This window comes from Bufo bufo, chromosome 1 (assembly GCF_905171765.1).
Source record: "Bufo bufo chromosome 1, aBufBuf1.1, whole genome shotgun sequence".
Lineage (NCBI taxonomy): Eukaryota > Metazoa > Chordata > Amphibia > Anura > Bufonidae > Bufo > Bufo bufo.
Window position 1 is genome coordinate 281163145 of NC_053389.1, and position 22924 is coordinate 281186068.

The window sequence follows — 22924 nt, forward strand, 5'->3', positions numbered from 1 at the left end:
CTGGTCCGCAGCGGATGAAGCTGCGGCCGGGCCTAAGTTCTCGCAAACGGCCAACCGGGAGTCGTCGGTCAGCCGGGGCGCGGAGGGACCGAGATCATGGCAACAGGGGGGCCAGGCAGCAATTTACAGAGAGCGGAAGCGGCCGCTTGGGCCCACCGGCCGGGGGATGTCACCCCGGACTGGGAAGATCGCAGACCCAGGAGGGTGGCGGCGGCCGGCATCATACAGGCGTTAACCCTGTGGACGCCGTCTCTTCCGGAGCGGCACTTGCTGGTGCCGGCTCCCGAGAGGGTGGATGGTGGTAGCTGCGGGACCGGCGGGTTCACCACAGAGTATGTGGCCGGCCGAGTAAGCAGCGCCTGCGAGGATGGTATTAACACCCTAAGTGGCCGCATAGCCGGCGGCCTAGAGAGGAAATAAGAGGGGGTCCTGGTGCTACAACCTAGGGATAGTCCCTCCACCTGGAAGGGTCGTGTATAGAACCAATTCACACTGGAGCAGTATATATTACTATACAGCTATGTGCACCACAGACAATGTGACAGGATGCAGACTGTTAGCCACAAGGCAGAGTCTCTGCAACCTAACATGTGAGGGCCCTCAGATCCTGTCTGCTATTCATACTTAGGCAGAACCTAGTGGGGCCCCATTAACAGCAGCTGCCCCATATCGTGCGGCAGAAAGCCTTGTGTCTGGTTCCTGGTGCCCAACCCTAGGAAACTATGGAGGGGGAAGAGGGATAATACATACTTACCTAATCCCATGTACTCACCTCATCTTCATCCTCTTCTCTTCACCCTCCCTAAGTGGGCCCATAAGGTCACCTTCTCCAGCAGGGTCACCTCCTCAGCAGCTGGCACCGGAGTGGCAGGAGTCTGGTATGGCGGGAGGGTCTTCTCTTTGGCGGACCTAGGTGACCCCCTTGGCTGGCTGGATGCAGGGGAGCGAGGCTGCCATGGTCCACCTTGTCTTCTGTGGGGGAGGCAGCAGTGCGGATGACCGGCACTGGCGCAGCTCGACCCCAGGAGAACAGGGAGGCGAGGTGACCACTGTTTTCCCATCTGAAAAAGAAGGAAAAAAATAAACTAAAATAAAAAATCTTCAGGAGATTCCCTGCAGAGCAGGGAGGTCTTGCCTCCTATTGACACTAGAAAAAACTGAAGCTCTCTCTCCAGGCTGGAGGGGGTATAGCTGCCGGGGGAGGAGCTAACCGCTTTTGCTAGTGTCAACGCCTCCTAGAGGACATGGCTATAACCACGGTTTCTGTGTCCCCCAATGAATATGGGCGAGAAAACTTCATTAAAAGTTTAGTTACTCTTTAAACACGTGCCAATCAACTTGTATAATGTTGATCGGCAAATAGTTACTGGTCCAGCATCGCCCCCTGAAAGTGGACCCTAAAACTATTCAGTGGATTTGAGTTACAACTTGTGCTATAATTGGTCAGTAGTTTTATTGTGTCCTAGGGGCAAAATAAACAAGCGACAGATCCCCTTAGCAAAATGCCGGACTTACGTGAGGTTAAATTTGAAGTTAAACTGCCACGTGTTGGTTCCAGGTGGGTACTCCCCTTTCTCATTCATGAATGTGAGACCTAGCTGTATAATCTTTAGTAAATCTACATTGCAGCGCAGGAGCTGGTACTGATAATCTATAGTGCTTCGAAACTCCCCGATCGGCCTCACAACTACACCAGGAAACTCTGTGTCCTGCAAACAGCAATGAAAGAAAAAGTCAACTGACTGCAACATCAATACAAAGGTTTCAGAGGGGTCAGCTGTAAAACTAGCACATAAAATACTCCCCGTAAAAACTGAAAAGCCGCAGTCGGCGCCGCTCGGTACTTTCTCCACTGAGACGGTGTCTTCCGATACCTTGTATAACACAGTGTACGTGGTGCACTGCCCCAAAGAAGGTACAGCTTCAACAATTGATTGTAGTCATAGAATAAACAGGCGGCACTCACCACTGAAATCATCAATCTTCTTTATTCATCAATACATGGTAGAGATAAAAACAGGGCTGGGGCGGACTCTCTTCTAACAGAGCGCTAAGTAGCTACTAAGCGTTCTGTGAGAAGCAAATCCGCCCCAACCCTGTTTTTATCTCCATCTACATTGATGAATAAAGAAGATTGATTATTTCAGTGGTGAGTGCCGCCTGTTCATTCTATGTCTACAATCAACATAAAATACTCCAGTGAGGAGAACGAGGCATTACACAGTGCTCATACAGAACAATGGGATGTCTGTGTAATACAGGATTCTTCGAAGAAATGCTCCAAGAGATGAGGATCCTGCATGACAGGCATACAGGTAAGGCTACTTTCACACTCGCGTTTTGTGTGGATCCGTCATGGACGGATCCGTTCAGATAATACAACCGTCTGCATCCGTTCAGAACGGATCCGTTTGTATTATATTTAACATAGCCAAAACAGATCAGTCTTGAAAAACCATTGGAAGTCAATGGAGGACCGATCCGTTTTCTATTGTGCCAGACTATCAGTGAAAACTGATCCGTCCCCATTGACTTACATTATGTGTCAGGACGGATCCGTTTGGCTCAATTTCATCAGACGGACACCAAAACACTGCAAACAGCGTTTTGGTGTCCGCCTCCAGAGCAGAATGGAGACTGAACTGATGGATTCTGAGCGGATCCTTTTCCATTCAGAATGCAAACTGATCCGTTTCGGACCGCTTGCAAGAATCCTAAACGGATCTCACAAACAGAAAGCCAAAACACCAGTGTGAAAGTAGACCCGCAATACACGGTTGCCGTACTTTCGTTCCACAAAAAAATAGGACATGTTCTATCTTTTTGCGGAACGGCCGGATCGCGGACCCATTCAAGTGAATGGGTCCGCGATCCGATGCGGCTGCCCCAAGGACTGTGCTGGTGCATTGCAAACCGCATTTTGCGGGCCGCAGCATAATCACTGGGCGCACACGCCCGTGTAAAAGAGGCCTAACACTGATTCTGTAACTACAAAAGGACATCAAACATCCCAATATCAATAAAGCAGTAATCATTATCACCAATGAGATAAGCAAAAAAATAAGAGTGGATCAGCTCACCTAGTCAGTCTTAAAATGAGAAAAAAAAATCTCAGTGCATGGACAAAGAGAATGGCTGCAAGCTACAAAGTCAGTGGCAAAAGTGGAAGGCATCCAGCACTCGGGAACAAAGTCCCAAAATGTATTTTGGCCACAATTTATTTGATTTTTTTTTTAAATTGCTTTATGTGTGCTAAAAAGTTTTGGGATTTTATTCCTGAGTGCTGGATGCCTTCCACTTTAGCCACTGACTATGTACCTGGGAGAAATCACCCCATCAGCAGCTCAATGCTCGTTTTGTCAGGAGGTACAAGAGGACAAGTATGAATACGTATATCACTTACAACCATCCAACGGTTACTAGCACGCATGGATCCCCATCTCATTCTCCAGTGGATATGGCATAGTTACTTATGACTTCTCTGGTACTGTATTGGACGCTGGATTCTTAAAGAGGACCTGTCACCACAAAATGCAGTGCAATCTGAATGCAGCATGTTATAGAGCAGGAGGAGCTGAGTAGACAGATATAGTTTTATGGGAAAAGATTCAGTATAACCTGTAATTTATACATTTCTATCTGCTTTTTTTCACTTCCTGTGAACAGCTATCAGTACAGAGGTGTTATCCATGACTGACAGATATAATCTCTTGCACATTTATCCACGCAATGCTATCAATCACTGATAACCCCTCCTCCATGTACCGATAGCTGTTCATAGGAGGTAGAAAAAAATAAAAATCTATAAATTACAGGTTTTACTGAATCTTTTCCAACAAAAACATATATCAATCTGCTCAGCTTCTCCTGCTCTGTAACATGGTGCTCAGGTTGCATATCCAGTTATGGATAATAATGACCTACCCTCAGGTCTGAGTCTCAAGCACCCCTGCCGATCAACTGTTTCAGGGAGCCCCCGAGGTTCCAGGCAGCTCTCCAAGCACAGCGCTGTATATTGTAGAGAGCCTGCGCTTGGTATTGCAGCTCAACCCTATTCACTTCAATGGGGCTTCGCTGTGCCTAGGCCATGTCACTGATGTACGGTGATATGACATGGCCTTGGAAGGGGCAGCAGCGCTCACGGAGGATAGGCCATCAATATTAATTCCCAGATAACCCCTTTAAGCGTTCTCCCAATTTCCCTATACAAATACATTATCTTCCTAGGAACAAAAGGACCAGGGGTGTTCAAATCCAACATGACCAACCCTCCTCTCCCCAACCCGGAGAATGAAAGGGTTCAACAGACATTCATCTATGTGGATGGCCAGTTTAACAAACAGACATCTCGAGATATCAAGTCTCTTTGGGTATTTTTTTAACCCTGTCCTTGGGGAATGCCACCTGTTATCATTTTAACTGATCTTATAAGGAACATATATTTTTTATATTAGAATTTTAGTCCGTTATTGCAGTCCATTTTCAACAGACTGCGGTGAGAATCTGCAGAGCAATCGTTCCAGGGGACAGACCCTTGAGCCATTGAATCTCGGATATTTTATGTAAAAGAGTTTAGCATTTGGAGAAATGATCGTATAACATGTAGGTAAGGATAACAGCACTCACCATTGCAATGTATCCATAGGTGCGGACAAGCTCTCTTATCTTACGCATTTCCTCCTCCAGGTTAACGGCCCACACCTCACAGATCACTTGACTGTTGTCGACCACGGCAGCTGGCATTTTGGTGGAATATCTGGCAATTTCGGGGTTATTTGTAAAGACAAAAGCAGGAAAGGCTTGTCCTGGACAGAGGGAGGGTTTCACACCTGTGAGTTTAATAGACAGACTTACAGTTAAACACAGTCACGGCCGCCATATTGTTCCCGCCAGACATTTATTTTCACCAATACAAAGTACCAAATGCAAGCCCTGTAAGCGGGGTGGCGTCACCCTGCTTCTGATGCATTTCAGGAAGGAGAAGTATATGTTCTTCCTTCACTAGGTATAAGAAACATATTGACTGATCTGCTGCTACGTACATATCATATAGAAAAGGTTCACTCTGGAGTAAGGCAATTACCATTTGTATGCACGTCCACTGCAACAACAAGTATTGTAGTGCGAAGGGGGGAGAAGAGACCAGACAGAAAAAGGGGGAGGGGTGAGAGACGTCTTCAAAGAAATAGTCTGGACAGTAAGTCAACAGAACAGCAGAATGATTTTAAAAGCTATGAACATTTTTGGGGGCAACTTTTTTTTTCATGATTGTAATTTACTCATTATGAGCTAAAAAAAATAAATAATTTCAATTGGTCTTTATTAAACATTTTCAACTGATTTTGTTCTACAGGGTAAAGTTTCAATCTGTAGATGATCTTGCTTTCAGTGTCACATTGCTGCTCTGACAGCTCGATATATAGCCCTTATCTCTGAACTCCTGACTACTCAAACACTGATAAGAATGTAGCTATAATGAGTCTTAGGGTACTTTCACACTTGCATTGTTGGATTCAGGCAGGAAGTTCTGTCGCGGGAACTGCCTGCTGGATGCGGAAATCCGTGTGCAAACGGATAGCATTTGTAGATGGATCTGGATCCGTCTCACAAATGCATTGCAATACTGGATCCGTCTCTTGGGTGTCATGTGGAAAAACAGATCCGGTATTTATTTTTTTCACTTCATTTTTAAAGGTCTGTACATGCGCAGACCGCAAAACCGAATCTGTTTTCCCGGAACACTTGGTGCCGGATCCGACATTAATGCATTTCAATGGAAAATAATGCCGGATCCGGCAATACGGCAAGTGTCCTGGAATTTTGGACCGAGAAAATACTGTAGCATGATGCGGTATTTTCTCCGTCCAAAAACCGTACAGTGACTGAACTGAAGACATCCTGATGTATACTGAACGGATTGCTCTCCATTCAGAATGCATTAAGATAAAACTGATCCTTTTTTTTCCGGTATAGAGCCCCCTAGGACGGAACTCAATGCCGGAAAACGTTTACGTTAGTGTGAACGTACCCTTAGGCCTCTTTCACACGAACCTAAGGGCTCCATGCCCGTGCTGCAGGCCGCATACGGTGGTTACGCAATACAAGGGTCATCAGCCGTGTGCATTCCGCATCACTGATGCGGACCCATTCAAGTGAATGTGTTTGCAAATCCAGAGATGCGGAACGGAACCCCACGGAAGCACTACAGAGTTCTTCTGTATTGTTCCGTTCCGCAAAAAGATAGAACTTGTTCTATCTTTTTGCAGAATGGACGGATCGCGGACCCCATTCAAGTGAATGGGTCTGCGATCCGAATGCGGCTGCCCCACGGTCTGTGCCCATGCATTGTGGACTGCAAATAGTGGTCCACAACACGGGCACGGAGCCCTTACGTTCGTGGGCAAGAGGCCTTAGGGTTTCAGAGATAAGGGTTATATATCCAGCTATCAGAGCAGAAACCTGTGTGAAACTGAACGCAAGAAAATCTGTAGACAGACAAACTTAACCCTGTAAAAAAAAAAAAAAAATCAACAATTTTGTCCTAAAGACCAACCGAAAAAAAAGTTTCTCGAAATGAGTAAAATGCAATCATAAAAAAAAATTTTTCCCCAAAAGTGTTCATAGCCTTTAAATGTTTATCCGCAAACTGGTTCTTACTCTCTCAAACTACAATTACAAGTATAATTTAGCAATGGGGGAGAGTTATCAAACTGGTGTAAAGTACTGGTGCTATGGGCAACTAAACCAATTCTACTTTACACCAGTTTGATAAATTTCCCCCAATGTTTCTAAAGTGCACCCGGGGAGTCCAAACAGATTCAAAAAGTTTATGGTTTCTCGTTTCTTCAAGTCGGATATTATGGTCAACTTTCTGTATCTATAGAAAAACGGCTGGAGGCGATTTAGATCTCCAATAACTAGGGACAAAATCCTATTTAAATCAACATCAATTTATCTGGAAATAAATGGCAGGCATAGCTCTGGTGATATCGAGAGTGAAACTCCAGAAATCCAAGTTATGTGCTGTACAGTAGGAGACCAAGGAGCAGGACCACCAGAATTGGAAATATGTGCCTGACCCCACACCACACGGCCAACATCTAGGGTTGTAGTTGGGATTGTACTTCTGAAGTTTCACAGGGGTAAGACGCCACCTGGACAAAACTTTGAGGCAGTTTTCAGGTCTGGAAGCTTGTTCCAGGGTAAAGAAAATGTTCTGCAATTCTGCAGAAGTAAAGATCTGATTCCCAAGCAGCTATGAAAGAAGGGGGTGTTCTGAGAAGAAAGATGCCGATTGTTTATAAGACGTGGAAATAACTTTTTTTCGACGTGCTGGTTTGGGGGAGAATAGTTTCACACCAGGTCAATGACCTACACAAGACTGAAATCTACATGTAAATTAGTTATATGAAAGAGGGGTAATGTTTGGGTATATTTTTTTATTTTTAGCTTGGAAGCCGATGGGAAACATCTCCCACTGCATCCATCAAGAGATCCAACATAAATGCACCCAACCCATTCAAAATGCCCAGAACGTCCAGTGTTTATCAGCCACCTATAAAGGATTCCACGCTTTTTGCCTCCAGCTCCACTGCAGACCACTGTGTCTCCATAGTTACAGGCAAGCCCTGTGGAGTAACCTGACACATGGGTCAGCATAGGAGCTGTATACGGAAAACTTTTTACTCAGAAATCCTGTTTTCTGTATACAGCAACTATGCTGACCCATGTGGCGCTATGTTTACAGGATGCAAACCATAGAAAGACATAGGGCTGCAGAAATCCCTGGCAGGTTCACATTTAAGGGGCTGTCCATGAAGCCATCAATATACTGGCAGGGGTCCAATACCCGTTTCCTTGTAGTTCCAGTGCAGGAACTCCACAGCTCCGCCCACTGAGTAGTGGCTGGAACTGGTAACTGCAGCGCTGCTCCCATTCACCTCATTGGATGCAGGGATGCAGATACAAGCCTCGTCCACTACAGAAAACACAGGAGGTGTGGACTTCTGGCACCAGAGATGCAAAGGAAACAGCAGATAGACCATCCAAATCTTGGACAACACCTTTAATTTGCATCAATTATTTTATTTTTAATTTCAGATGCATTGGATCAATAAATGTGCCCATATCATTTTATCAACAGCTGGTATCAGCATCCAGACATAATGCAGGGTGAGCAAGGCGGGGTGAAACTGCTCTTACTACCCACGTCCAGCTCGCCCTCGTAATTCAGACAAGACCATGCACAAACATTAGTTACAGGCAGGGATGATGAGCGAACTTGTGTTTTAAGTGCGGCGTACAAGGTTCGGGTTATCTAAGAATTCAGTTATGGATTCCGCCACCACGGACCGTAACTTATGGTACCGGAATCCACAACGGAATTTTTAGATAACCCCCACTAGTTACAGGTGCACCCCAGAGATCCACAAACAGGATGCTATGGTGTACTGCCCTGGCAGCTAGAATGACCCTTTGGCGACAAAAAAGGGCCCCAGAATGGGAATAGAAAAACAAGGATTTTCAATCAGTACTTCACATCCCACCATTTTCTACAAGGACTGAGATGCAGAACGAGGAGTGACATGCGTATGGATCAGAAGCCAATAGAACAGGCATGCGCAACCTGCGGCCCTCCAGCTGTTGCAAAACTACAACTCCCATCATTCCCTGACAGCCTACAGAAGGGCATCGTGGGAGTTGTAGTTTTACAACAGCTGCAGGGCCGCAGGTTGAGCATCCCTGCATAAGAACCCCCTTGGTATTAGTCACCTCTCCATGAAATATCACATTTGGCAGGGGTAATCTCCGCCATAGCACATACATATATGTACAGGACATACTTCATATATGATAATGCCAGACACAGCGCACGTTCATTCACATTCCCGTTCTTCTGATCCTTTTTCATCCCCATTAGTTTGAATCAGTGGTGCTCAGTTTGCATCTGTCAGAAGAAATAACTCTGTTTTATTTTGAGCATCAGTTGTGATCACTGCGTCTTTTCCATGAGACATCAGTTATTTTGGAGAACGCACAGGCGGCAGGACTGGCAGAAAACTGACAAACTGATCATAACTGATGCTTGAAATAAAACAGATTTTTTATTTTTTTTGATGGATCAGGTTATTTAGATTTTTCTGTTTTTCTGATGGATCAAAAAAGATGTGAACTGAGCCTTAAAATTACCATGGGCAGATGTTGGGACATCCGCATATGGCCGAACACAATTCTGAAGGTAACTAGTGATGAGTGAAGCGAGCTCTGGATCCTAGATCCAAAGTCGCTGCGCTCAAAACTTGGGTTTAATGCTGTATGGAGATTCGTCTCCGTACAGCATTAAATGTACGGCCTCTGACGAGGAGAAGTCAGTGACTTTGTTGAATAACTTCGGTATTTGATTTTTAAATTGAAAAAAAAATAAACATTTTAAAACTTGGATCCGAACTCTGCTTTTGTTCCGAGGTACCAGTCTGAAGTGAAGCAGAGTTCGGATCAAAGTTTTAAAACTGTTTTTTAATTTAAAAATCAAATACCAAAGTTATTCACCGAAGTCTCGTGAGACTTCGGGAATAACTGACTTCGCCTCGTCAGATGCCTTACATTTTAGTGCTGTATGGAGACGGATCTCCATACAGGATTAAACCAAAGTTTTGAGCAAAGCAACTTCGGACCTCGGATCCAAAGCTCGCTTCGCTCATCCTTTAAGGCAGGGATGCTCAACCTGCGGCCCTCCAGCTGTTGTAAAACTACAACTCCCACCATGCCCTGCTGCAGGCTGATAAGCTGTAGACTGTCTGGGAATGCTGGGAGTTGTAGTTTTGCAACAGCTGGAGGGCCGCAGGTTGAGCATCCCTGCCTTAAGGTAACAGCTCAATTGTCCTCACAAAATCAGCAGCCATGAAGCACTTCATTTTAGCAACATCTGTGTGTCCCATTGGGCGATAACCACGCAGGACAGATTTTTGCAGTCCAAAAGGAGAAATCTGCAGCATAAATCCACAAACGATTAAAAATCTGCATCTCGGGTCAATTTGAGCCGCAGATCTTGTTTTCTGCAACGTGTGGATGAGACTTTTAAATATATCATCCACTTGGCTGACTCAAAAATCAGCAGCGCCAAATCCACCAGCGTATCTGTCCTATGTGAACATACCTTTACCCTTATGAAAGGAAGATTGTGGGGGAGATTTATCAAACTGGTGTAAAGTAGAACTGGCTTAGTTACCCATAGCAACCAATCAGATTCCTCCTTTCATTTTCCAATGGAGCTGTGAAAACTGAAAGGTGGAATCTACTTTACACCAGTTTGATAAATCTCCCCCACCGAGTGCACCTTGACCACTAAATGGCCTCCAGACCTTCCAATGCTGGGCTTAAAGATGACATGAGCCCTATCTTTTTGCTGGCTGCCGAGGCTCCTTTCACTTGCTCAGACAGACCCTTGCAAACTGAGAGGCCCAGATTCACTTATTGTCCACATGTGCCTGAAAATACAGTCAAAAAGTCTGCAGCAATTTTTGCCATATTTCTGCAACAAAAATGCATTTATTAAGCCTGTATTAGGCAGATCAGCAAGCGACTGTCGGGAGGGAAGCGTTCCCCTCCCGGCAATCGCCTGCTAGCTAGCGGAAGAGACCACTGCTACAACATGCAGTGAACTCCTCCACAGCATGGGGAGGAGCGATCACTACGCCATCACTCATCCACACATTACTTGCTGGCAGAAGATCGCTACTAGACAGGACAATCTACTGCAGGCAAGCGCTGATTTTTAAGGCCCCTTTCACACGGGGGAGTATTCCGCGCGGATGCGATGCGTGAGGTGAACGCATTGCACCCGCACTGAATACCGACCCATTCATTTCTATGGGGCTGTGCACATGAGTGGTGATTTTCACGCATCACTTGTGCGCTGCGTGAAAATCGCAGCATGCTGTATATTCTGCGTTTTTCACGCAACGCAGGCCCCATAGAAGTGAATGGGGCTGCGTGAAAATCGCAAGCATCCGCAAGCAAGTGCGGATGCGGTGCGATTTTCACGCACGGTTGCTAGGAGACTATCAGGATGGGGGACCCGATCATTATTATTTTCCCTTATAACATGGTTATAAGGGAAAATAATAGCATTCTTAATACAGAATGCATAGTACAATAGGGCTGGAGGGGTTAAAAAAAAAAAAAAAAAATCATTTAACTCACCTTAATCCACTTGTTCGCGCAGCCTGGCATCTCTTCTGTATTTATCTGTGAGCAATAGGACCTTTGATGACGTCACTACGCTCATCACATGATCCATCACCATGGTGATGGACCATGTGACGTCAAAGGTCCTATTGCTCACAGTTAAAGACAGAAGAGATGCCAGCTGCGCGAACAAGTGGATTAAGGTGAGTTTAATTATAATTATAATCCAGCGCTATTTTACTATGCATTCTGTATTCAAAATGCTATTATTTCCCCTTATAACTATGTTATAAGGGGAAATAATACAATCTACAGAACACCGATCCCAAGCCCGAACTTCTGTGAAGAAGTTCGGGTTTGGGTACCAAACATGCACGATTTTTCTCACGCGAGAGCAAAACACATTACAATGTTTTGCACTCGCGCGGAAAAATCGCGCATGTTCCCGCAACACACCCGCACCTTTTCCCGCAACGCCCGTGTGAAACCAGCCTAAGGGTGCTTAAAAATCAGAATCGGCCGAACAAGCGTTTGCTCGTTCATCGGCGGCAGTATTACACTGCAAGATAATCGCTAACGAGTGTTCATGCAAACGCTTGTTAGCGATTATTAACCAGAGTGATACAGCCTCTAAGCCTTAGGCCTCTATCACATGACAATTTTTTTTCTTCCATTTATGGGCCGTTTTTTGCGTTCTGTATACCAGTGTTTTCCAACCTTTTTTGTGCAAAGGCACACTTTTTTCATGAAAAAAATCACGAGGCACACCACCACTTTTTTGACTTAGCTATAAGTTCAGCAACGTGATAGCTAGCTTTAAGAGCTCTTTCATTTACCTTTGTGGTTTTTCTCATGAAAGTTGCCTGTTTCTCCGTGTTTTCACGCAGGCGAACAAAATAGTCCGCATTCTTGTTTTGAAGCGAAGGGTGTTTCGTTTGGAGATGGCGTTTAAGTTTACTTGGGACCATAGCACTGTTAGATAGCTTTTCACCACACACCAAGCACAGTGGAGTTGGTTTCTTTGCATCTCCGGTGAAAGTAAATCCAAATGAAATATAGCTTTCGCTATATTGCCTTGGCCAGAGAATTTGCTTGAGCTAACCATCTTTGCTTTCTTTTGATCCCCACTCATACTTGGGCTCTCATCTGGCTCCGAATTTTGTTCAGGGTCCAGTTCTTTCCTTTTCAAAAACTTGTCCATCACTGTATCTGCTCCTGTCTCACTGTCACTCAGTACTTACTGTGCTTGTCTCCTCCAGATAGCCGCTGTCCGTCACACCTAAGGCGCTCTTCTCCATCCAGATCCATCAATCAGCGCTCTTCTGCTCATGTCTCCTCCAGATCCATCACTCAGCGCTCCTCTGCGCTGCGATAATCAGATCCATCGGCGCTCTTCTGCGCATCAGATCCATCAATCAGCGCTCTTCTGCTCATGTCTCCTCCAGATCCATCACTCAGCGCTCCTCTGCGCTGCGACGCGATAATCAGATCCATCGGCGCTCTTCTGCGCATCGGTGATCTACTGCGATGTCTCCTCCTGTCAGACTGTAACAGGACAGTGACACCGGAGCTATATAGTCCGTAACATGCGGCTTCAGCTCACAAATAGACCAAATTGGAATTTTTCCCCACGGCACACCAGACAATATCTCACGGCACACTAGTGTGCCGCGGCACAGTGGTTGAAAAACACTGCTGTATACGGTCCGTATACGGAACCATTCATTTCAATGGTCCAAAAAAACTGAATGTACTCCGTATACATTCCGTTTCCGTATTTCCATTCCGTTGAAGGATAGAACATGTCTTATTATGGTTGTTGTGGGTATCGAAATTTCGATACCCAATCGATACTTTTGTCCCAGTATCAATACGATACCGGGATTTCCATTTTTACGATACTGGGCTGCGCTGCTGCGCAGTCTAGTATCTCTGAACATGAGCGCGCTGCTGCCAGCGCGCTCATGTTCCCTCAGCAGCACAGGGGGGAAGGAAGCAGTCCCTCCCTCCCCCCTGTGCTGCTGCTGCCACCAATGGACGGTGAGAGGGGCGGAGAAGGGGAGGGCGCACTGCGCCACCAATGATAGTACTTTTCATGGGTCCGGACTTTAAGTATTAGGCTACACAGAGCGGCGCCCAGGGATCTCCCTGCACTTACTATTATTCCTGGGCGCCGCTCTGTTCGCCCGCTGTGCCCCATTACTGTCTCCTGCTCCATATGCTAATTACTATCGGAGCAATAGGGCGGAGACAGCAACTTCTCTAGTGGGCGTTCCTTCTCCCCTGGCTGTAGCGCTGTCCAATACCAGCGCAGGGAGAAGGAACGCCCACTAGAGAAGCTGCTGTCTTTTTTAAAATATGGAATGCACGTGGCTTTTTTGTTTTATTTTTTTCGCGTGGTATCAAATGGTATTGAGTATCGCAATACTTTTTTATGGTATCGCAACCACTATGTCTTATTGCCCACAAATCACGTTCCGTGGCTCCATTTAAGTCAATAGGTCCGCAAAAAAAACAGAACACATACGGAAATGCATCCGTATGTCTTCCATATACGTTCCGTTTTTTGCAGAACCATCTATTGAAAATTTTATGCCCAGCCCAATTTCTATGTAATTACTGTATATGCCATACAGCAAAACGGAACAGAAATGGAAACACAACAGAGACAAAAAAAACTGAACGGATCCATGAAAAAAGGTCCGCAAAACACTGAAAAAGCCATAAGGTCGTGTGAAAGAGAACTTAGGCTACATGCACATGACCGTATGTGTTTTGCGGTTTGCTAATAAAAAAAAATTCAAAAATAAACGGATGCCATCCGGGTTTTTTTGCAGATCCATTGTAACAATGCCTACAATGGACAAGAATAGGACATGTTCTATTTTTTTTGCGGGACTACGGAACGGACATACTGATGCGGACAGCACACGGAAACAAGGCCTCATGCACATGAACGTTGTTTGTTTCCATGTTCGTTCCATTTTTTTTTGCGGATAGGATGCAGACCCATTCATTTCAATGGGTCCGCAAAAATTGCGGGCAGTACACCGTGTGCTATCCACATCCGTATGTCCGTTCCGTAGCTCTGCAAAAAAAAATAGAACATGTACTATTCTTGTCCACTTTAGGCATTGTTACAATGGAACCGCCCAAAAAAATAAAAAATATGGCATACAGATGTCATCTGTTTTTTTTTGGGGCGGATCCGCAATTTGTGGACCGCAAAACACATACGGTCGTGCGCATGTAGCCTTATTCACACGTCAGTAGTTGTGAGCCAAAACCAGGATTGGAGCCTCCACAGAGATAAGGTATAAGGGAAAGATCTGCACCTGTTCTGTGGTTAGAGACGCACCTGGTTTTGGCTCACAATCATTGATAGAAATCACTGGCCAAACACTGACGTGTGAATAAGATATTACATGCGCTTTTTGAAGCGGAAAAGGCTGTGGACGTCACGCTCTCCATCGTGAAGGAAGAAATCCACAATGGAGGTCTGCAGCATAAATGGACATGCAGCAGATTTCCTAACTGAATCGCAGGAAGAAAGTTCTTAAAGGGGTTGTCCAAGCTTTTACTATTGATGACCTAGCATCAGGATAGGTCATCAATATTAGATCAGTGGGGGTCCGACACCCCCTGCCGATCACCTGTATGAGGAGACAACGCGTGCAGTGTGCACATGCAGTCTCCCTGTCCACTGCTGAGGTCTATGGGAAAGCAGCAGACAGGAAGAGAGAAGGGAGACGGCACGTGCACACGTCGTCTCCTCATACAGCTGAACGGCAGGGGTCCGATATCTGATAATGATGACCTATCCTGAGGATAGGTCATCAATAGTAAAAGCCTGTACAACCCCTTTGAAATCTTATGCATTTTGCTAGTACTGTACAATGCTACGGATTTGCTGCTCAAAAACCGGGCGACGCCAAATCTGCAGCTATTCAGTCACATGCGGACACAGCCTAATCCTATAGACTGTGTAGACCAGATTTATCACAGGGGCTCAGGCTGGATGATAAATGTGATGCACATGACCATAGTTTTGGTGCAGATCAGATGCAGACCCATTCATTTCAATGGCGCTGGTCCATATACGTATTTCTGTTCCATGGCCCCGCAAGAAATAAAAATAAAATCCTATTCCTGTCCGTTTTGCAGACAATAGACGCGGGACCTGCTGAAGGTAAAATCTGGGACGCACATGACTGGTATCCGTGTTTTCCAGATCCGCAATGTGCAGACCGCAAACATGGTCATGTGCAGGAGGCTTTAACACGAGACAGAATTTTGGTACAAAATGTTGCATCCTAGGACACACCCGTTTCTACTAAGCACCACCCCTTTTTTGAAGACAGGAAATGTGTAGAAAACCCAAGTTGCACCGACAGACTGTACTCACAGACACATTAGGAAATCTGGTCCAAAGAGCCTGAGCAGTCAAACATCTGATGTGAGTACAGTACATGGGACGCACAGCTGTGATTGCCCCGCACCACCGCTACAACGTAGACATTATGCAGGTGAACACAGAAAAGAACACTGCGCTTTCACAGCTGATCTGCAGGGGTGCAGGGAACCAGACCCCCACTAATCTGATTTTGACGGCCTAATCTGAGGATAGGTCATTAAGATGACAAAATCTAAATGGAATTGCTACGCGAGTAATTACCTAGTCTGTAGTATTAGGCTAGGTCTACACGACGACATTTGTTGCGCGACAGATAGGGCACAACTACACTGCAACATTTGTCGCGCAACATTTTGTTGCACCAATGTCGTGCGACAATTTTTATAATGGCAGTCTATGGTGTCGCACTGCAACATGCTGAGACTGCGACGCGACAGTCGCAGAAAAATCCATCTCGAATGGATTTACTGCGACTGTCGCAGTATGTCGCATGTTGCAGTGCGACACCATAGACTGCCATTATAAAAATTGTTGCGCGACATTGGTGCGACAAATGTCGTCGTGTAGACCTAGCCTTAGTCTGTTGTGATCCTCTCCAAGGAGTTTCACTTAAAGAGCATCTGTCAGCAGTTTTGTCCCTATGACACTGGCTGACCTGTTACATGTGCACTTGGCAGCTGAAGGCTGTGTTGGTCCCATGTTCATATGTGCCCGCATTACTGAGAAAAGTGATGTTTTAATATATGCAAATGAGCCTCTAGGAGCATCAGGGGTGTTGCCATTACACCTAGAGGCTCTGCTCTCTCTGCAACTGCTGCGCCCTATGCGTTTAGATTGAGAGGACCAGGTATGCTCATGTTTACACTTGCCTGGCCTTGTCACTAAAAGTGGAGAGGGAACAGCAGTTGCAGAGAGAGCAGAGCCTCTAGGTGTAATAGCAACACCCCCGTTGCTCCTAGAGGCTCATTTGCATATATTAAAGGGCTTCTGTCACCCCACTAAACAGTTTTGTTTTTTTTTGGTTACTTTTAATCCCTATACTGCAATTTATGCATACATACTGTAATTAATCATTTTGGTTCAGCAGATTATGTTAAAAACTTACTTTTAAAATATGCAAATTAGTTACCTTGCTACCAGCAAGTAGGGCGGCTACTTGCTGGTAGCAGCCGCATCCTCCTATCCTAAAGACGCCCCCTCCGCATGTTGATTGACAGCCTGCGCCGTACCTGTCTTCAGTCGGAAGGAAGGAGCGCAGAGCGAGCGTCCCCCTTCTCAATGCGCCTGCGCCGGGTGTAGATGTGACTTCATCGGCGCAGGCGCATTGAGGATGGAGCGACCGAGCGAGCGGCCGCCTCTCAGTGCGCCTGCACCGACTGAAGACAGGTACGGGGCAGGCGCCAGATTTTGAATGCAAACAGGGCCAGCAGAGAGAGATCCCGTCCGCTGGCCCTGTCAATCAACATGCGGAGGGGGCGTCTTTAGGATAGGAGGATGCGGCTGCTACCAGCAAGTAGCCGCCCTACTTGCTGGTAGCAAGGTAATTTGCATATTTTAAAAGTACGTTTTTAACAGAATCTACTGAACCAAAATGATTAATTACAGTATGCATGCATAAATCGCAGTATAGGGATTATAAGTAACCAAAAAAAAAATAATGTTTAGTGGGGTGACAGAAGCCCTTTAACATTAGGCAAGATGGCTGTCCCATAATCTTGTACAGTAAATAGAGTAAAAAAAAAAATCTTAAAGGGAACCTGTCACCTGGATTTTGGGTATAGAGCTGAGGACATGGGTTGCTAGATGGCTGCTAGCACATCCGCAATACCCAGTCCTCATAGCTCTGTGTGCTTTTATTGTGAAAAAAAAACTATTTGATACATATGCAAATTAACCTGAGATGAGTCCAGTGTGAAGGAGCCCAGCCAGCACCGCCCCGCATCCTCAGAATCTCCTCCTTGCTCCCCGATGTCAGAAAGCTAGAGCGCCGTAATGTCGCCATGCGCGATATAGCACATGTGCAGTGTCGTGATAGTGTTCCTTCCATGTGCTGGCATCAGCCTGAGGGAAGGAACTGCGCATGCGCTAGCTCGGGCTTTAGGCTGCTTTCAGACCAGTTCCATGTTCTGGATTTGGATCTGCTAGGTAAGTACTTATCAGATCTTCACTGCAGGTGGACCCCAAGAGTTATCCGGTTTCCTCGTGAATGCTCTCCTCACCGCAGGTCTATTGAACTGTAGTCATATAATGCCATGACTGCAGTTCCGTAGATCTGTGGTGAGATGGGAATTCACAGCATCATGAATCATTATGATGCTGCGAGTTTAATTCATAGAAGTGCTCAGTCCAGGAAATACAGCTTCACGGACTGAACACGCTTGTGTGACACAAGCCTAAAACTGCAGCGGAAGTTGTCCATGGGGACAGCACCCTGACATGAACATCACCCATCGGAATGAGCCCTTGGAAGTGACATCAGCGGGGTAGGCGGTAGCGTGGGAGCATGGAGGACGTGCAATGTATCCACTGGAGACTACAGGGGGGTGAGGCGACTTGATTTTCCTGAGCAGGGACGGTGCTAGGAGTATGTGGATCAGTGGGGTACAAAGTAAATATGGGCCTTCTGTGAGTGGACCTCATCATGACACCACGGCATGCTCAGCGCTGCACCAAGGAGACGTCATCACATGGCCCATGATAATGTAAACTATAATATGTATGTGTGTGTGTGTATATATATCTAACTCCTATTTCACCCTATAGACCCAGAAGCCACAAATATGGAGGCTACCAGCTCCTGTTCCTGGCAGTGCACCATTCACTTGGGTCCCTGGAGCTGGTGTAGTGTTCATACTTCCAAACATCTGCTGGGCACACAGGCCTACCCGCCTTCCCTCAACAGACCTCACCTCCCGTGCTCTGTCCTGAACTGCCGGGCACCAGGCCGCACAGACGTTTCTCTAGACTTGGCTCCTACGTAACGACTTCTCTATGGTACCGTCCGCTGATAAACTGCCAAGCCACTCCAGCTCTTCCTCTCTATGGTGTGGGAGGAAAAGCACAGAACCACGCACTGTACAGCGAGCTACAGGAGCATGCGTATACCAGAGATCACGGACGGTCTTATTCCTGCGCAGGCGCAGTTCTATCGGATTGGGCTCCGATATTCTACGCCTGCGTATTGCCCACCTACAAGTGTCTGGGACAGGACAGCGTGTAAAAACTGCATGCGCCGTAGGGACCTTCAGCCTCAGTCCCAAAGTGACTGCGCACCTCACCGCTAACACCATCATTTGGCTTAGTTATTGTTTTTTTATGATATTACTGATCTTTTTTACTACAGGGATGTAGATATTACCCTGCTGGTACGTTCCACGTCTGCTTCAACCCAACTAGGGCTGCCACTTGCCACCATTCCAAACGAAAAAATAGGGCCAAGTTAAGCCACGCCCCAAAGGGTGTTCCGTTGCGGGGGCGTGGTTTAAAAGAGGGTGTAAGTCGCTGTGTCACAATGTGGCTCCCAGTAATATTAATGCCTCCATTAGTGCCCCCCAGAATTAATAATGCCCCCATTAGTGCCCTCAGTAATAGTAATGCCCTCATTAGTGCCCCCCAGAAAAATAATGCCCTCAGTAAAATAGTAATGCCCTCATTAGTGCGCCCCAGAATTAACAAAGCCCCCAGTTATAGTAATGCCCCCATTATGCCTCCCAGAATTAATAATGCCACTATTAGTGCCCCCAGTAATAGTAATGTCCCTATTACTGCCCTCCAGTAATATCCATGCCCCCATTAGCACCCCCCAGAATTAATAATGCCCCCAGTAATATTAATGCCCCCAAAAAATACTAATGCCTCCATTAGTGCCCCCCAGAATTTATAGTACCCCCAGTAATAGTACTGCCCCCATTATTGCCTCCCAGAATTAATAATGCCCCTATTGCTGCCCCCAGTAATAGTAATGCCCCCATTAGAACCCTCGCAGTAATAGTAATGCTTCCATTAGTGCCCCCCAGAATTAATAATGCCTGTATTAGTGCCCCCAGTAATAGTAATGCCCCCATTAGTACCCTCCTAGTAATAGTAATGCTCCCATTATTGCACCCCCAGAATTAATAATGCCCGTATTAGTGCCCCCAGTAATAGCAATGCCCCCATTAGTGCCCCCCAGAAATAATAATGCCCCCATTAGTGACCCCCAGTAATAGTAATACCCCTATTAGTACCCCCAGAATTAATAATGCCACATTAGTGTCTCCCAATAATATTAGTGCCCCCAGAATTTATAATGCTCCCTTTAGAGCCCCCCAGAATTAATAATGCCCGTATTAGTAGTGCCTCCAGTAATAGTAATACCCCTATTAGTACCCCCAGAATTAATAATACCCTATTAGTGTCTCCCAATAATATTAATGCCCCCATTAATGCCCCCAATAATATTAATGCCCTGTTCTGCACATCCAGTCAGCAGAAGAAAGATATTATCGACAAGGGCACTAAATTACCGGCTTGGCTGGTGAGATACCGGCTGGGTGGCAACCCTAAACCCACCTGACGGGGTGAAAGTGACGCGATGACGAGAACATCTCCATATACCAAGCGAATGGTTTAGAATCTGGTACAACTTCAGTGACTTCCTAAATAAAAATGCCATGTAGTGTCCAAATTATACTGCACTAAAGTGCTGAAATAATCTAACTATACGTTTTCCCAATGTGCTGTGCACACATAATGCCACATATACAGTGTTGTTGTATGTATGCTAATATACCATACTTACCAACCTTTAAAAAGCCCAAGGAGGGACATTATTATGCACTTTTTTTTTTTACGCTAAGCTTCTAACACCACCCTATGTCTATACGTGCCCCAATCCCGCATAGTCCCCTTTGTGCCCCGGCACAGTATAATGCCCCCTTCACAGTAGTCGTACCCCATTAGTGCCACACAGCCACACACAGTAGAATGCCCCCACACTTTAGAATGCCCCTTTAGTGCCCCCACATAGTAAAATGCCCCTTTAATGTATTTTACAGTAGAATGCCATCTTTAGTGCCCCCTCACAGTAGAATGTCCCCTTAGTGCCTCCACACAGTAGCTATATCCCCATAGTGTCCCCACACAGTATTTATGCCCCCATAGTGTCACACACAGTACCTATGCCCGCCTGGTGTCCCACACAGTATTTAAGCCCCCATAGTGCCTCCATGCAGTAGTTATGCCCCAACACACTAGTTTTACCCCATTACAATAATGTTGCCCCCTTAGTGCCTCCTTTGCAGTAGTGTTGCCCCATAATCTTAATAAAAAAATTAAATAAAAAATAACAATCACCTAGCCCCATTCCCCGGTGAATGGAGAACATCCTGCTCTCCACTGCAGCAGGCGCAATGCAGTGACATTATTATGCCTGCTGGGCTGGGCAGAAGAGTGCTCAGGCAGATTGCCTGGCCAGGGAATGATTCCCGGTCTCTGTGCTCCTCCTTCACAGGCCAGCAGACGCAATGACATATCTGCATCATGCCTGCTGCTGTAGAGAGCAGGATGAACTCCATTCACCGGGGAACGGGGCTGGGTGATGGTTATATTTTATTTGTATTGGGGTATAACTACTGCATGGGGGGCTTATATACTGTGTGGGACACTATGGGGGTGTTGTGGATGATGATTGTTGCCACGTGTTCAGGTAAATGACATAGATGGAGGAAAATGACAGAGGTCAGCGCATAGTTCAAAACTCCGCCAGGATCCCAAAAAGGGAGTGTCCTGGGCCCTTTATTTATACCCCATTCCAAGGGTATAACCCCTTAAAGTATTGACATGATTGGTACACAAAATAATACTTCCAATTGGTCAGAACTGAACTCATCTATTGATTGGTTAGTATTCTATATTCTACTAACAGGTTAATTGCTGAGACCATTTTTTTTTTAGCAAGAAATGCATATTGGCTACTTAAGGTACTTTCACACTAGCGTTGTTTGAATCCGGGGGGCAATTCCGTCGCCGGAACTGCCCGCCGGATCCGGAAAAGCGTGTGAAAATGGATTACATTTGAATCCTGATCAGGATTCTGATCACAATGAAAAAATGCATTGGAAAAAACGGATCCGCCATTTATGGACTTTTTTTGCACATTTTTTTTTCGGGTTTAACATGCAAAAGCCGGATGGGAAAAATGCCGGATCTGGCGTTCAGTCAACGTGTTCCGGATTTTTGGCTGGAGGTAAAAATACAACATGCCACGGTTTTCTGAAAAGCCTGATCAGTCAAAAAGACTGAACTGATGCATCCTGAACGGATTGCTCTCCATTCAGAATGCATTAGGATAAAACTGATCAGTTCTTTTCCGGTATTGAACCCCTAGGACGGAACTCAGCGCCGGAAAAGAAAAACGCTAGTGTGAAAGTACCAGCGCTTACAAACCTTATCTCAACACACACTGCTAACTTCTATAGTTTTTAGCTTACACATCATTGTCATCTTCTTATGGTGCACACAGAAATTAAACACATAAGGTCTCTTTATAATATCCAGTTTTCAGGAAAGCTGGATGATTTCCTTAACAAGGGCATAAATATTGTGTGGGGACTGTATGGGAATATAGCTACTGTGTGGAGGCACTAAGCGGAAATCTGGGACCTTCCCACTAGATCCGGGACAGTTGGATAGGTCATCAGTATCTGATCGGTGGGGATCCAACACCCAGCGGTGCTCGCAGTAGTGCCGCGGCCTTCACCAGCTTTTCTTGGGCCAGTGACATCACATTCATCGGTCACGTGACCTAGGCGCAGCTCAGCCTTATAGAAGTGGATAGGACTGAGCCGCTAGACAGAGGATAGGTCCTCAGTATTAAAATCTTGGAAAACCCCTTTAATGTCTTCCATTTTTGTCCTGTACAATTATTACCATTCCCTGTGTAAATAAGCAGCTCAGATATCATGATAATCCAGTCACGCACATCCACCTGTGAGCTCAGTTTAAAGGAGTGCCCACTGCCAATTAACCCCATAGATAAGGTGGAGCAGAGGGCATTCTGCCACCAACATGTGCCTATTTACCAGCATATTGCAGTGTCATCCAAGAACACAGCAGCTGACAAGAAGTTTCTAAGTATGAGGACTGTCCTTGAGAGAACGCAGTACACGATGATCCCAGTACTTGGGCATAGCCCCTACAATAACCATGTTGCCTGGTTGTGTACTTTATATTACAGAATTAAAAAAAGTTACAAGAGTTCAATTCAACTGTCATCAAGTCGAGATGTTTAATACATGCAGACCATGTCTTTTCTTTAGGGTACTTTCACACTTACGTTTTTCT

The 22924-nt window shown here is 45.8% G+C and overlaps 1 protein-coding gene across 1 annotated transcript in view; it reads right to left on the reverse strand.

The window, feature by feature from the left end:
• CNOT8 (CCR4-NOT transcription complex subunit 8) overlaps window positions 1-18705 on the reverse strand; it is a 30312-nt gene extending 11607 nt beyond the window's left edge. Inside the window, exons 1-3 of the mRNA XM_040440094.1 lie at window positions 18511-18705; window positions 4627-4829; window positions 1516-1709 (exon numbers count right to left, since the gene is read on the reverse strand). Of these exons, the coding sequence (XP_040296028.1) occupies window positions 1516-1709; window positions 4627-4743 (311 nt within the window). The 5' untranslated portion in view covers window positions 4744-4829; window positions 18511-18705. The remainder of the gene's footprint in view (window positions 1-1515; window positions 1710-4626; window positions 4830-18510) is intronic.
• Window positions 18706-22924: the final 4219 nt, after the last annotated feature.